The 14,578-nt window shown below is 37.6% G+C and overlaps 2 protein-coding genes across 8 annotated transcripts in view; both read left to right on the forward strand.

Moving 5' to 3' along the window:
- The window catches only part of LOC103029182 (striatin), a 54,120-nt gene extending 45,819 nt beyond the window's left edge, over positions 1 to 8,301 (forward strand). For 2 of the 6 annotated variants that reach the window (XM_007230165.4, XM_007230161.4), the window contains 10 exons: positions 671 to 829; positions 2,104 to 2,243; positions 3,038 to 3,213; positions 3,800 to 3,847; positions 4,416 to 4,537; positions 4,750 to 4,917; positions 5,340 to 5,480; positions 6,395 to 6,496; positions 6,679 to 6,765; positions 7,191 to 8,301. In XM_007230165.4, coding sequence (XP_007230227.3) covers positions 671 to 829; positions 2,104 to 2,243; positions 3,038 to 3,213; positions 3,800 to 3,847; positions 4,416 to 4,537; positions 4,750 to 4,917; positions 5,340 to 5,480; positions 6,395 to 6,496; positions 6,679 to 6,765; positions 7,191 to 7,360 — 1,313 coding nt within the window. In that variant the 3' untranslated portion in view covers positions 7,361 to 8,301. The remainder of the gene's footprint in view (positions 1 to 670; positions 830 to 2,103; positions 2,244 to 3,037; positions 3,214 to 3,799; positions 3,848 to 4,415; positions 4,538 to 4,749; positions 4,918 to 5,339; positions 5,481 to 6,394; positions 6,497 to 6,678; positions 6,766 to 7,190) is intronic. The other 4 variants (XM_007230163.4, XM_007230166.4, XM_007230162.4 and 1 more) reach the window with 3 other exon arrangements.
- Positions 8,302 to 10,636: 2,335 nt separating this feature from the next.
- pld5 (phospholipase D family, member 5) overlaps positions 10,637 to 14,578 on the forward strand; it is a 72,477-nt gene continuing 68,535 nt past the window's right edge. For both annotated transcript variants that reach the window (XM_049472610.1, XM_022681932.2), the window contains exons 1-2: positions 10,637 to 10,754; positions 12,793 to 12,963. Coding sequence is in view for 1 of the 2 variants with exons in the window: in XM_022681932.2 (XP_022537653.1) it covers positions 12,940 to 12,963 (24 nt within the window). In the remaining variant the exon portion in view is untranslated. The remainder of the gene's footprint in view (positions 10,755 to 12,792; positions 12,964 to 14,578) is intronic.

Here is a 14,578-nt window from a genome sequence, read left to right on the forward strand (position 1 = left end):
AATTATAAATTGACTACACAGTTATGTTTGTCTCAGGTAGCTTTAAATGCTAATTATCTGGGTCTTTATGAAAGGATTGATGTGCTGTAGAAGTGCGGTTAATGTGAGCTTTAGGGTGGATTTAGAAGCACCTTTGTAGTCAGTGCAGCCTTCAGTGAACTAACTGTAGGATCTTTTATCAGTGCTCCATCAGTTCACCTAGGAAGTTAATTGATGAAGCACATATTTTATAACATGCAGGACACTCGAGCGAGAGTTTATTCACTTTTGCAGTTTTATGCAGTTGTTGAATTTAGCAGATTTTTTTTACTTTTTCTATTTTTGCATGTAAATGATGTGAAATGAATAAACTATGGTCTGAAATTTTACACAGCACTGCAGTTACTTCTTCCCATGCCAGAACATATGACTTTTTCTGTCAGAAGTTAGTGCTGGCACCATTCACTACAGTCTTAAAGACAGTCCCTACGGCCTTGCTGAACTGTTTTACTCTTTTCTGCAAGAGATGTAACTCTGAGAGAGCTATTCTTTCACTTTGTACTTTTCTCTCACTCTTGGAATTGCTCTTAAGAGATGTCAATATTTTCCTCTATAGCGGTTCATTCAGTGACTGATTTCTCTCTCTTTTCCCTCTCTTTCTTTCTCTCCCTCTCTTTGCTCTCATTTGCAGGGCCGAACCGTACTAAGCTGCAGGATATGTTGGCTAATTTGCGGGACACAGAGGAGCCGTCTTCCCTGCAGCCGTCCATCACGCCCCCGCCTCGGCCCAACGCTAACCGCTTCAATGAACATGACAGCAGCCACACTGATGAAGGTGCTGTACCTCCAGGTCCGAAACCAAAATGTTCCTTTATTACAGCTCAGAGTAAAGCTTTTAATGATCGAAGGACCCCATTTTCACAAAATCATCAGTACACTTTAACATTAGCTCCTGTAATTTGAATAAAACATTTGCTGCTGTAAGCATTTCACTTACTGCAGGCCTCTGCCTACACGGCCAGCATGTAAATCAGTTTGCTTCTTATTTTAATGACATCAGTATAGATATTTAATCATGATGCAATGGTCAAATCCAACATCAAAAAGTGTTTGGAGCTTCTGCAAATACAAAACACTAAACTCAGTTCACTATCCATAAAAATTTAAACCTTTACATTTTGATTTATGTACATGAATTGTTGCAGTATAATGTATTTACACCAGAATGGTATGTAATTTGATGTTCCAAATAACAGAAAAAAAATAAGAAAACCATACCATACAATCTCATTATGTAACAAAAAACGATAAGCATACTAGTTTTAGCACTAAATGACCTATATTGACCCACACTTTACCTTACTCTTACTATTACTATATGTAAAATACAGTACATTAGATTTCAGATCAGTAGTATTTATGGTACATAATGATAAATTCATAATATTACTAAATAATATAAAGTGGTAATCTACAGTAGATACTGAATAGTCCATAATCCATAGTACATGCTGAATAATTCAGAGTGGTTACTTAATCTACAGAAAATTAGGAATTAGTAAATAGTAGATGCTGAATAATTCATAGTGGATACTTGCAAAATTATATTATGTACTGGAAAAAATCATAGTAGATATTGATTAATTCATAGTGAATGAATGATTTATACTGCTACTGAATAATTGATAGGGTTTATTTAAACCATAACAGGCACAAAACTATTCATAATGGATATTGAATTATAAATTGTAGATATTGAATAATCCTTGTAGATACAGATACATAATTTATAGTAAGTAAGTAGATTAAGTACGTATAGTAATAATAAGTCATAGTAGATACTGAATATCATACTGCTACTAAATGCTTTGCAGTAGTAACTTACACTGTAGTAGACACAGAACAATGCATAGTGCAATTGAAGGCACTAGACATAAGACATCATAAGGCTGTTGATTCTCAATGTGTGTGTGTGTGTGTGAACTGAATTTTGAATGAGGACCCAGAACTTTCAGTTCATGGGTTTCCAAACTCACTTCACTTCTCTAAAATTGACAGCACAGATTATCAACGAGTCCACTAGGAGAAAAAAATGATTTTAATAAAAGTGTGTTTGTGTTGCAGTAGAGGCCATCACCTTCCCCCCCTCCTCAGGCAAAGCCTTCATCATCGGGACAGAAGAGGCCATGGAGACGGGGGAGCTGGGACTGGGCGAGCTGGCGGGCCTGACTGTTGCCAATGAGGCTGATAACCTGGCGTATGATGTGAGTTTTATAGAGGGTATAATTAGTGAAAAGGACAGTGTTTATAGCACATCCAGCAGCTGCAGGAGTGTAATGTGCTGTCTATATATAATTAAGAGCAACATCTCTCTTAAAGATTGTGGAAGCTTGTGGCTCATACAATGTAATTATAGATGAAACATTAACATCTTAAATATCTTTACACACAATGGTAGTAAAGGTGTAGAAGTGGGGGCAAAGAAACCTTACCAGTAACTTCACAGAGAGGCATAAGGAGGAGTTACTGTATTGCTTATTTGTATACTCATGAACAATTTACCACATTAAAACAGTGAACACTTTTAGATAAATAAATGTCTTTAAAAATTATTTGATAAAAATGTTATTAAAATAAATCCAGTCTTCTTATGAGTAAAAAGATAGGACACCTCTACACATCATCACCCAAATTGCTCAAGCAATAGTGGACCAAATAGCATTGACAGCAATAGACAGTGACCCATGGCTCAAGAGTTGTAGAATGGCCACGTCTAAGCCCAGATCTTTATCCTTTTGAGATGCTATTAGGGATTTGAAATGAGCTGTTCATGCAGGAACACCTCCAAACATCACACAGCTGAAAGAATTCTGCATGGAGGAGTAGGAAAACCTTTTTCTTTTAGTTGATGTCGGAATACAGGTGCAGCCAAAGGAAGACAAACAAGCTGTTATGGCATAGCGTGTCCTAAATATTTCCTTACAAGAATATTGCATTTCTATTAATTGCATTTTAACAATGGTTTACAGCTTTTATCAATCGTTTTTGACTCCCTTAGATCTCAAACAACAAGGACGCTCTGCGCAAGACATGGAACCCCAAGTTCACGCTGCGCAGCCACTTCGACGGCATCCGGGGCCTGGCGTTTCATCCTGTAGAACCTGTTCTCATCACAGCCTCTGAGGATCACACGCTTAAGATGTGGAACCTGCAGAAAACAACCCCTGCCAAAAAGTAGGAGTGACCTCTGGTGGTTGGGTGCCTAAAAGAGAGGGCCTTTGCCAATAGAATTTGATGAATCAGACGTGCAATTGCACACATACAGTTTGTCTAGTCACTGGAAAGAATTATTTCCAGTAGAATATGACTCTTTGGAGCAGTTAAACATGAATCTGTTGCCACCATACTCAATAACAGATATAGGCTTGAAGGGTGTAAAGCCCCAGGATTGAGACCGCTTTGTTTTCTGCCATTATGGTGATCCCTTCGATACTTTCAGGATAAGTTAAGGGTTTGAGATGAGCTGAGGTAATGTGGTGATCATCCAACGTCCTAAACTCATCACAGCAAAAGTCTAAAATCCAGCAGAAAACCCTGGATCTTTAATTGTGTAAGAAATTATGAATGAGGGGTTGTCCCAATACTCTTGTTCATATAGTGTATGTTCTAAAAGCAGCATGCATGGGTTCTTGTGCTTAGTTAAAAGGTTCAGAATTTGCAAAGCTCCCTTTTAATGACTTTTGATGAAGCCACCTGTGATTTGTAAAAAAATTGTTGGAGAGATATTAACTTAAGTTTGACTCTTCTCTGCTCTGAACAGGAATGCCTCGTTGGATGTGGAACCCATTTACACCTTCAGGGCTCACAGGTATTGTATTCATATTTAATGATTGAGTAATACTGGAAATATAAGGATTGTTGGAACATGCATGACTTTGGAAAGCATGACTTTGAGTTTATTTATATAGTTATTTAGGAAAGCTGTGTGTTTTTTATGCATGTGCAAGCTTGTAGTTATATAATTATATAATCACATTATGGCCCAATCCCGTTTCACTTCTTGCCCCTACCGTTTAGCTCTACCGCTATGTTTTGCACATTCACTCCTAGAGGTAGGGTGTCCAGATTCTTGTTAGGCTGGAGCGAAAGTGTTTGGGCTACTTGGACCTTGAAATAAAGATTTATGAAGAAGTAATTCTGTTCCAAGTGGAATGGTTTAATTTGAAAACAAGGTGTGGGGGTAAAAAAAAAAAAAAAAAAAAAAAAAGTTACGGCTTATATGTGCAAATGTTTGTGGACAGGCCTCCTTGAACAGTAGAGACATTTACACCAAAAAAGCAGGATAAACTTGTGACTTGTCACAGAAGAAACTGTGAATGAGGATGTGTGTAAATACTTCTGTCCACATTATTTATATGTATGTCTGTGTGTTTCAGGGGCGCTGTGCTGTGTGTGGTGATGAGTAACACAGGAGAGCAGTGTTACAGCGGTGGACTGGACGGCACCATTCAGTGCTGGAACACACCCAGTCCCAACATCGACCCCTATGACTCCTACCGTAAGTCTTCTCTTTAAATGCTCTTTATTTTCTTGTCTCTATTAAAAGCAGGATAAACCTTTTCTATATATTACCAATATTTAACAGGGAATGAGCAGGTGTCCCAAAACCTTTGTCCATATACTGTATGTCAGCACTCTCTCTTTAGTTAAGGTTAAGGTCACAATAATGTAATGCAGTGGTTTGACATGGCTATATTTTGTGTGTCCTAGAGCCATCAGTCCTTCGGGGGGCGCTATGTGGACACACAGATGCAGTCTGGGGTTTGGTCCACAGCAGTGCTCACCAACGCCTATTGTCCTGCTCGGCTGACGGGACGGTGCGGTTGTGGAACGCTTCCAACCCTCAGGCGGCACTCGCTGTCTTCAATGAAAACAAGGGTAAAAGCAGTTATTAGAGTTCTGTTATATATCTTTACTATATGTTTAAGAACTATAATTAATACGCTTTAAAAGGGAAGAACAAAGCTTAAGTGGAATAAAAAAACAGATTTATTATGTAATAATAAGTTTATATTATTATTACTGCCAATATGTAGTTCCCCCAAGTTTTCTAGTAAATGATACCAAGCACCACCATCTTTTCTAACTGCATCTAATGTAACACTATTGGACTCAACACGCTTGGAGGAGAATGCTAACTGGCAAGATCTAAGATGCTAAGATTGAAAATAGATTGAAAAGCAATATTTTAATGTAATTAAAGGAAAACAATAAAAAAAAAATACTAATTGACTCTTGGTTCAGAATGTGTGTGTGTGTGTGTATCATAAATTTGTGTCTGTGTTTTGGTTGATATCCAGATTTAGGCCTGCCCTCTTCAGTAGACCTGGTCTGCAGCGATCCTGCTTACATGGTGACTTCATTCAACAACGGGCGAATAGGCCTCTTTAACATGGAGACCCGGCAGCAGGTCCTTAACATGGAGTCCACTGTTGAGTCTGGTAATGTCTCTCACTCGCACATTCAAAACTCTGTGAAAGGGCTATCACAGTATTCATTATAAGGAGACTTAGGCATGAATTATAACTAGAAAGTGGTTATTTTTACAGTTCATGCTCTAAATAATTGTATTTTTTTTTACTGTGTACTGTGTAACATCATGGATTAAAACTTAAGGCTGGTCATATAATTGGCTGGTCATCTGCTACAGGCAGACTACATGTAGGCCACGGCGTAGGTCCGATGCTGAAGTATAAATTGGCCTTCAGTCCACTGAATTGCTGGACACTTTTAAAGGACACAAATGGCTGTTATGGCTAAATGACTGGGTCAGAGCATCTGCAGACTAGCAGACAGGTTTTTTGGGATATGCCCTATATGCAGTATTCAGTACTTGCCAAAAGTGAGTATGAGGATATGGAATGTGACTTTTCTCCTGACACATGGTAAAACAAGCACTTAATCTATGCATCTCTACATAAATATGTGTCAAAATAAAAGTCACTAATGCAAATAAACAAAAAGAGCATTAGCATGCTATCCAACATTGGTAATGCTGCACTAGCATGCTAGCGATGAGGCTCATCCATTATTGTATGAATACGGGGTTAGCATGACATTATCTGGGCTCATCCAACATCGCTAATGCTGTGTTATCATGCTGGCGACCGGGCTCATCTAACATATTTAAAAGCTGATAGCTACATAAGAGTTATTTGTTATTTGATTGAGTCATAAGCAGAAAAAGTGTTTGGTAGATTATTTGACTAAAATTATTTTGATTTAAATATCAGTGCTGATGATGTAAAGCAATGAATGATCAAGTTATGGTTGCACATGTCTGAGCTCTTCTTGTGGAATAATAATTAAAAGTGTGCTTTATTTTGTTTATGTACTGTCTGTGTTTCCTCTATAGGGGCATCCTGTCAGATCAACAAAGTGCTGAGTCATCCCACTCTCCCCATCACCATCACTGCTCAGGAGGACCGCCACATCAAGTTCTACGACAACAACACAGGTACAGCAATCACCACACCTCTGTCTACGGTATTACTGCAATTAGGACATCATTTCAGCCATGCATTGTATTGTGGCAGCTTTATTAAAGAAAATCTAGTAGCATCAACTGCTCGATCCAGTAATGAGCACCAATCTGAGCTGGAGCTGCAATGTTTGATTCTGTTCTTGTTGTTCCAACAGGAAAATTGATCCACTCCATGGTGGCCCATTTGGACGCCGTTACGAGCCTCGCTGTGGATCCAAATGGACTGTATTTGATGTCTGGGAGTAAGTGCTAGGACACCACATCCCTTCCTTTTTGGTATCTTAGAGTGAGCCAGATAAGGAGTAAATTTGACAGAGAGGATCATTAACGGCTAGCCTGCCTAATGACTTGTCTACCACTCTTTCCCACAGAATGCATTTTCCCTGGAACTGTTGTTGAATGCATTCAAATCGCAGGAATGATTAAAAATCTCATAGAAAGACTTCCTTAGACATTTATTCAAATAAAAGCAAAATAAACCCTTTTTAATACTCTTGACTTCAGAAGAAACAATGAATGAGCAGTTGTATATAAACTATATGAATAAAGACCACATAGTTTAATAAGCACAATAACAATCACAAGTTCAAGTAGTAGTTTGGATGTTATTCCTCTAGGTTTTGTATAAGATAATATTAATATTTTTGTCTCTCTTTCTTTCCCATAGGCCATGACTGTTCCATCAGGCTCTGGAACCTAGAGAACAAGACCTGTATCCAGGAGTTTACAGCTCACCGCAAGAAGTTTGACGAGTCCATCCACGACGTGGCATTCCATCCGTCCAAGTGCTACATCGCCAGTGCCGGAGCTGACTCCCTTGCTAAAGTCTTCGTATGAGGGGGCAATGGCCAGCAGGCCTCCCACTAGCCCAGCCCACCGGCATAGACTGGCCAATGGCAGAAAGCCGGTGGTAGGCTGGAGCGGGTAGTGGTCCGCCCTGCTCCCTGACCTCCACCCCTCCTCTCCTGTTTCCAAATGGTTGTGAGTTTAGCAGCTCCTCAGCTTTCCAAGACTGATCAGACTGTGGCAGTCTGTGGCCGGACAGGAGAGGGCACTGTTCAGGGTGAATCGGTTCCCCAGTTACCTCCTCTCTCTACAACAATCCAGGCAGGCCTGGGTGCACATGGTCTTTGTGGCACAAAGGCGACTGTGCCACAAAGGCGACTGTACAACAGACACTTCCACAAGCAGGAACCATAGCCAACCACAGGCGTAAACAAAAACGGCAGAGTCTGGGCCCAAGCACTTTTCAGCCTGAATAGTAGTGTTTACTGTGTGTGGCTGTTGTGTAGAGCTAGCGACACTCCTGTCTCTCCCAGTCTTCCCACTCTCCCTCTCTCCCTCCATCCTTCCCTCCCTCCCTCCCTCTATTCAGCTCCTCCAAGTGCGGTATTTAGTCAACTCCTCAGCCCTGACTGAGGAATTCTGGGAAGGCGTGGAGTGAAGGAGATGCTAGTTTCAGGTCGTCGTGGTGGATTTTCTCTTCCGCTTACTGCTTCCACCACAGATGATATGCCTACTTTTCGTTTAGTTTTTTTTTTTGTTTGTTTGTTTTGTTCTTCCTTTTTAAATGTTCATTGACAAAATGTGCCTTTGCTTCAGAAAGGTCTTGAAATGTTATTTTACCAAGCTTATTTTTTCCTTTGTGAGGGGTTGGGAAAAGGGGTAGGACAGTATTGTCCATTTTAACCACATAGTACATTGGATGTATAATTACAAATGCGTATTAATAAAGAAATTTATTATTATATATATCCACTCTTAAATCTTAACATTCAGTGGGACTTTTGAGTGCTCTTTTTTTTTATACTTGTTGATTGTGTGGGTGTGTGAGGCGTGTGTGGTATGCAGTGAATTGCAACGCTGGCTGTTTTAGAAGCCCTGCTAAGTGAACCTTTCATGTTGTCCGTAATTGTTGAATACAGGTTAAAAAAAAACGTTGAAAGCATAGAATATCTCATATCTCCTAATAAATCAAGGGTTGTCAACTATTAATGCTTTTCCTAGTGATTTATGACAAGGAATCGGGTTTATGCGAGACCACAGGTACACACTGTTCATTTTTCTGAAGGCTTGCTCCTCCTCACTGACATTTTAAGATGGTATTTTCAATATAGTGGACACCAGCAGGCTGAAAGTAATGGCTGACGTCCAGTAACGATTTTACATGACATGTATTTCAATAATGATATAAATTGGTTGGAGGCCAATTATATGAGACTGGAACAGACTCTGTCCGCACACAGCTTGAGGGTTTTTGTCTGCGTTTTGGACTCCTGTCCACAATGAAAATGCCATCATTGATCATTAAAAACTAAGCATTTTAAAATTGCTCTCCAAGGTGGGGATTTTATAAACTTTGCTTTCAGTGAAAATCGACCTCAAATACCTCCTTAATCCCTATATTGTGATCTAAATGCAGTTTATTTGGTTTGATTTTGTTACGAGCCTCGCTGTGGATCCTGATTGACTGTATTTGATGTCTGGAAGTAAGTACTAGGACTGCACATCCCTTCAATTCAATGGAAGCTTACAGTTGGATAGATAGAGAGTGATTGTAACAGAGTGGATAATTACTAAGCCTGGCTGCAGACACATCTTCCTCCACTCTCTGAATGCCCTTTTCCTGGAACTCATTAGGGAGTCTGGTTTTATGGCTCTCCCATTAAAAGTTTAGAAGCATATTGAAACAAAATTTGTTGTAAAAACATAAAAATTAATTAATTAAGTGCATATTAATGTGATGCTGGTAAAATTAAGGTTTTAAAAAAGAGTTTTCATAATAAAATTAAACAAAAATATCCAGAATGTTTGAAATGTAAACACATCTGACTCTAAATGTCATAGGTAATTACACTACATTAACAATCTAATTAGCTCTGACCCAAATATCTTCCTTTTCCTACATACTCTATCTCATACAACGTTTTAGTATATTGTATGTAATCCATGCCTAATGCCGGGCATTGGCTAGAGGGGTATATTTTAGGACCCTCAGAACTGAGCTGTGGAGCAGTGGAACTGTGGAAATCTGTGGAATTATTGTGCCCCATCCAGTACTTTTGGGATGAGTTGTGGTTGAGGTGGTGTGGTTCTCATCCAACATCCTCACCCTACTAATGCTCTTACTAATGGCGTTGAATGCAATACAATTTTCATAGCGATGTCTTTCCTGAACAGTAGAATACAGAATAATTTGTTGCTCTATACTATGTTCCAGGAATTGTCATCTAAGAATTCATATGTGTCAGTATTCCATACATTTCTAAGTTTGCATTTTGATAATAAAAAAAAAAAACATTTGAAAAATGTTTTTGAAGAATCATTCTAATGAATAGAGCTACTGGAATTTTCATTTATGGGCGACAACCTCATTTAATCTTTATTTTTTATAATTAATAATTTGGAAAATATTTTGTAGCTCTGTTCTATGTTCCTGTTCCTGGCACCAAAAATTTAAATACTTTCTCATTATTTTGAGATAGAAAATGTGTTTATGTATTTCTTAAATAAAATAAAAAGACTTACATACAGCTCAGTCGAGGCCACAGCCACACTCAACACAATAAATAGAAGACCAGTGTGTGTTTTCTATCAGTGGCCGTGTTGTTTTCTGGACGTTTGCAGCTGCTGGTCAATGAAGGATTCCACTTCTCTCCAACGTCCGGAGAGATATTGATGATATTGTGTAATTTCTTTAAAAGCCACCAATATTTTATGATTTGTGAATTCACGTCTAACAATGATAGTATCTATTTTGCATCTCTGTCTCACCTGCTTCTGTCTATGTACAGTGTACTAGTATCTCAAAATAATGAGATAGTATCTCAAAATAACAACTTACTATCTCAAAATAATGACTTGCTGTCTCAAAATAATAGGATAGAAGTTTACTTAATGATAAGAATTTTTTTTTTGCCTTTATTTTAGGTGGCAGAAATGGGCTTCCATAAATTTTCACTGTTATTTAAATAAGGTTTAAGAGGAAATTTTAATAAGTTCATTTTTTTCTTGTACAATAGTTTATTTGTGCTCACACGTAATTCAGTGTATTCTGTTGAGATAGCTTTTTAATTGGTGTAAGCTGATTGGTTCATTTGCTTGTCAGTCAAGCGCCAAAGTGGTGGGCGGCGCTAGAAGCTGCTCGTTGGGAGTCCTGACCAAAACAGGTCCAAACTGTGCGTAACGGACAGATAAACCTCCTGTGAGACACTTTAGAACATTTAATGAGGTAAATTATGTGTATTATATAAAAAATATATATTGGTTTTGTGAACGTAATAAAACTTTAGGCTCTGTTGTTGGACGCTAACTGAAACCGCCTGTATTCGGTTGCCTAGTAACCGTGCCAGCTAGCTAACCTAGTTAGCATTAGCTCAGTGAGGCTGTAGTATGGTGATTTTAGCTGTTTGTGTTTTGAAATGTGGTTAAAGTTTAGTTTAGCTGAGTTTAATAGTGTAAATACAGAAATACAGGAGAGGGACAAAGTTTCTGTAGAGCTCAGTGAGGCTGTAGTATGGTGTTTTTAGCTGTTTGTGTGTTGAAATGTGCTTAAAGTTTAGTTTAGCTGAGTTTTGTTGTATAAATAAAGAAATACAGGAGAGGGACAGGGTTTCTGTAGAGCTCAGTGATGCTGTAGTATGGTGTTTTTAGCTGTTTGTGTGTTGAAATGGGGTTGAAGTTTAGTTTAGCTGAGTTTTATAACGTAAATAAAGAAATACAGGAGAGGGACGAAGTTTCTGTAGAGCTCAATGAATTAAAATACTCTAAAATACTCACTGAATTAGCTAAGCTAACTTTGTCACTTTTGTAGATAAAATTAGATGTTAACAACCTAAATAAACAACCAAAATACACCAGAATGCAAGAGTCTGAAGTAAATAATCACTGACAGGTGAGGTCATGGTGAGGTTGTATTTGTGTTTAGTGCCATGCTTAAGGTATTTTGTGGTCAGGCTGTTCTGCAGTCAGCCATATTTTACATAATTGTAGTTCACTTTCCCTTATAATTGTCTACTAAATATGAGCTTATTTTTCTTCTCCTAAAGAAGTGTATGCTAATGCTAACATTAACTACATTCATTCAGTGTTTTGTATTAGCCAGGCTATCACACAGACACCCAGACAGAGCAGCAGAAGTGGGTTAATGTGTCTCGTTAAAACCATATTTAGACTCCTTCCTGCTGTATCTCAAAACTACATTTTTCACACTGACTTTTATTAGTTTCATTTTAGTATTTATATTTTTCTCCAACCAAAATGTGTAATATGTTAGTAAACCTTTGGTTAAAAAGAAGCAAAATGTTATTAAAGTATTTATGACGTTATGAGTACAGACTTAACAAGTCTCCCGGAAGTTGCAGACTATTTTTTTCCCGATAGCGTGAGGGAAAGAAAGGGAGAGAGAGGGAAAGTCGCTCCACTCGTGTGCATATTCATGAAGCGCATGCAAAACAGAGCGGGTTCTAATTGGCCTCTTCCCTGCAAAGAGTCTGTGAGTCAGCCAATCAATTTTTCTCTCCTGGACGGATGCATTCAGGAGCATCATGTATCCCATCAAAACTCTATTTTTTTTTCTAAGTCCAGGTCCAAGGGTCCTCCCTGACATACATTTTTGCAGTTGGGGATGTCTGTGACTACACTGCCTGATATCGGAGACAATGTTTTACCATAGGTGTGAGAAGATTTTGGCTCTAAAACCTGTTCTTAGAAATAAGGGCTTTGTACAAGTAATAGTCCCCAAAGACAAGGTATTCATTCAGGCCCGTAATATTTCAAAAACAGTAAAGTCTGCATAGTTTCAGAAGTATTTATAGGTTTAAACACTCTATACTATAAATAAGATGATATCTGTAATATCTAGATAACATTGTGAGTCTGGATGCAGCAGAAGTATGCTTGAAATGCTGGGTTAGCATCGCTAGCTACTGTATTACAAGTATCCACAGCAGTAGCTTCATCAGACTGTATTTACTTTAAATACGATACCACCATAAACAATTTAATATAAACAGACCAGATATTTTAACACAAATGTGGAAGAAACAAACTTGAAACTGGGCGTGGCAGAATAAGGTGGATTATACTACGGTTATAAAGCCCATCAGCACTGAGACCACTCTAGAGAGAACTAGAGAGAAATCATCATAATAAAAGTAATCATAATAACAACACATTTAAAGTTAAAAATATGTAAAGCATATGTAACAGATAAAAATAACATAATTGCTTGAGAAAAAATGCAATCTCCTGTGTGCCTCTCTCTTCAGTCTCCCTGTGGTGTCCACCTACCTGATCTCCCAGTGGTGTCCGATTATGCCTCAGTCTGAAGTTTGGCAGACACCCATGTTTGGACATGACCTCAAAAAGGCATCAAGAGTCCGAGGCAGAAAAGAGAAAAAAGAAGAGACAGTGAGATGATGCTCACAGATCGATTGCAGGTAGGACGATGTTTTAAATAACATGTCAGGCAGCACTACCATTAAAAAAAACAAAACTTTACACCGTTTAGCTCCTACTAGCCATGTTCAGACTTAGGTGTTATGTTGCAAGTAATTGATGCTGGCAAGCTTACTGTTTTTATTGTGGATGTGGTTTGTTATGTACTACGAACCCACAAGTAATGTAACTGTGTAATGAAAAATGTAACAAAACAGGTGATACTTTAACAAATATATGAGTTGCTAAATGGAAAACAGCTCTTGGTAATATAAACTAGGAATAAAAGCAGACGAGTGCCTCTGTGAGGCCTCTAACAGATGGGGCTTATGAAAATGTCTTACATAGTTTTATAGAACAGCATGAACTCTTTGTAGAGACTGTGAGGTTTCTCTGTTGAGTAAATTCTTTGGTGCAGCTAATTATGCTTTACTTATTGCTTAAATAATAGGCTAGACCTGTTTATTTTTAATTATTTGAATTATTTATTTAAATATTTGGTGCCATTGTTAATGCAAGATTAGTTTAATGTTAAGGATATCTAGATGAACATAAATATTAATAACATTTGAAGTTATTTTGGAAATAAAGAGAAAACTGAATAATTGTTAAAAATATTAAAGTCTTATTAATATATTGTGCAATAAATCAAATAAATAATTATTATAACTGGTCTAAACCACATAAAGCTTGATTTTGTTGAGAAGTGCATCTCGTTATGTAATGTTCCTCCTGGCCTGTCCTTTTTAATCCAGGGATGGACCACAACGTTTCTCCATTCATTTATTAAATTTACTCTTGGACGGTTTCCCATGGGGAACTCACTTAATTAAAGCATCAGAGTTTGTAGTTTTATTTTCTTAATTCCTTTTTTCATAATGCGTCCATAAAGACTCTGAAGGTCACACAAGACTAAAAATTATTTCCTTGGGGTTTAAAAGGACTGAATAAAGGAATGGAAGTGCCCATTTTATTTTTTGGTACAAATTTCAGAAACAAAGTAAATATAAATATAAAGTAATTAAAGCACAAAAATACAAAAAAAGTATATAAACAAAGTTTTAGGTAAATAATTTTCTTTTAAAATTAGACTTTAACATGCACACTTTGAAAAAAAAAATAGATTAGGCACAGCAATTATAAAAGGCAAAGATTTTCAAAAAGCTTGATAATGTAGAGTCCAAATCTCAGAGATCCCACCTGTTTAGGGAATTTCATGCATTTTTATATGGGCTTCCTAATGCCTGCGTATTCTATACCATATTAATTAATAATTGTTAGAGCGACCAAATGTGATTCCTTGTGAGTCTGAAGAACTAGAGAAAGGAATGTGTGTGAAAGTGGACTTAGAGGTAAAAAAAAAAAAATAATAATAATAATATAATAATAATAATTTCACAGTGATTACAAATCCACCCTGCTCTTTCCTATTTAAAAAAAAAGGATTGCAATCCACCAATGAACATTTTACTTTGCCATTCTACTGACCACCAAAAACTCTCATCCCATCACTTTTGCTTAAGCCCTGCCACACTCTACTAAGTGCACTGCCAATTAACCTTCATTAAATCGGGGTGAGGATGGGCTATGTAGATATGAAACAGGATTCATGAGGGT

The sequence above is a fragment of the Astyanax mexicanus genome, chromosome 25 (assembly GCF_023375975.1).
Source record: "Astyanax mexicanus isolate ESR-SI-001 chromosome 25, AstMex3_surface, whole genome shotgun sequence".
NCBI classification, from domain to species: domain Eukaryota; kingdom Metazoa; phylum Chordata; class Actinopteri; order Characiformes; family Acestrorhamphidae; genus Astyanax; species Astyanax mexicanus.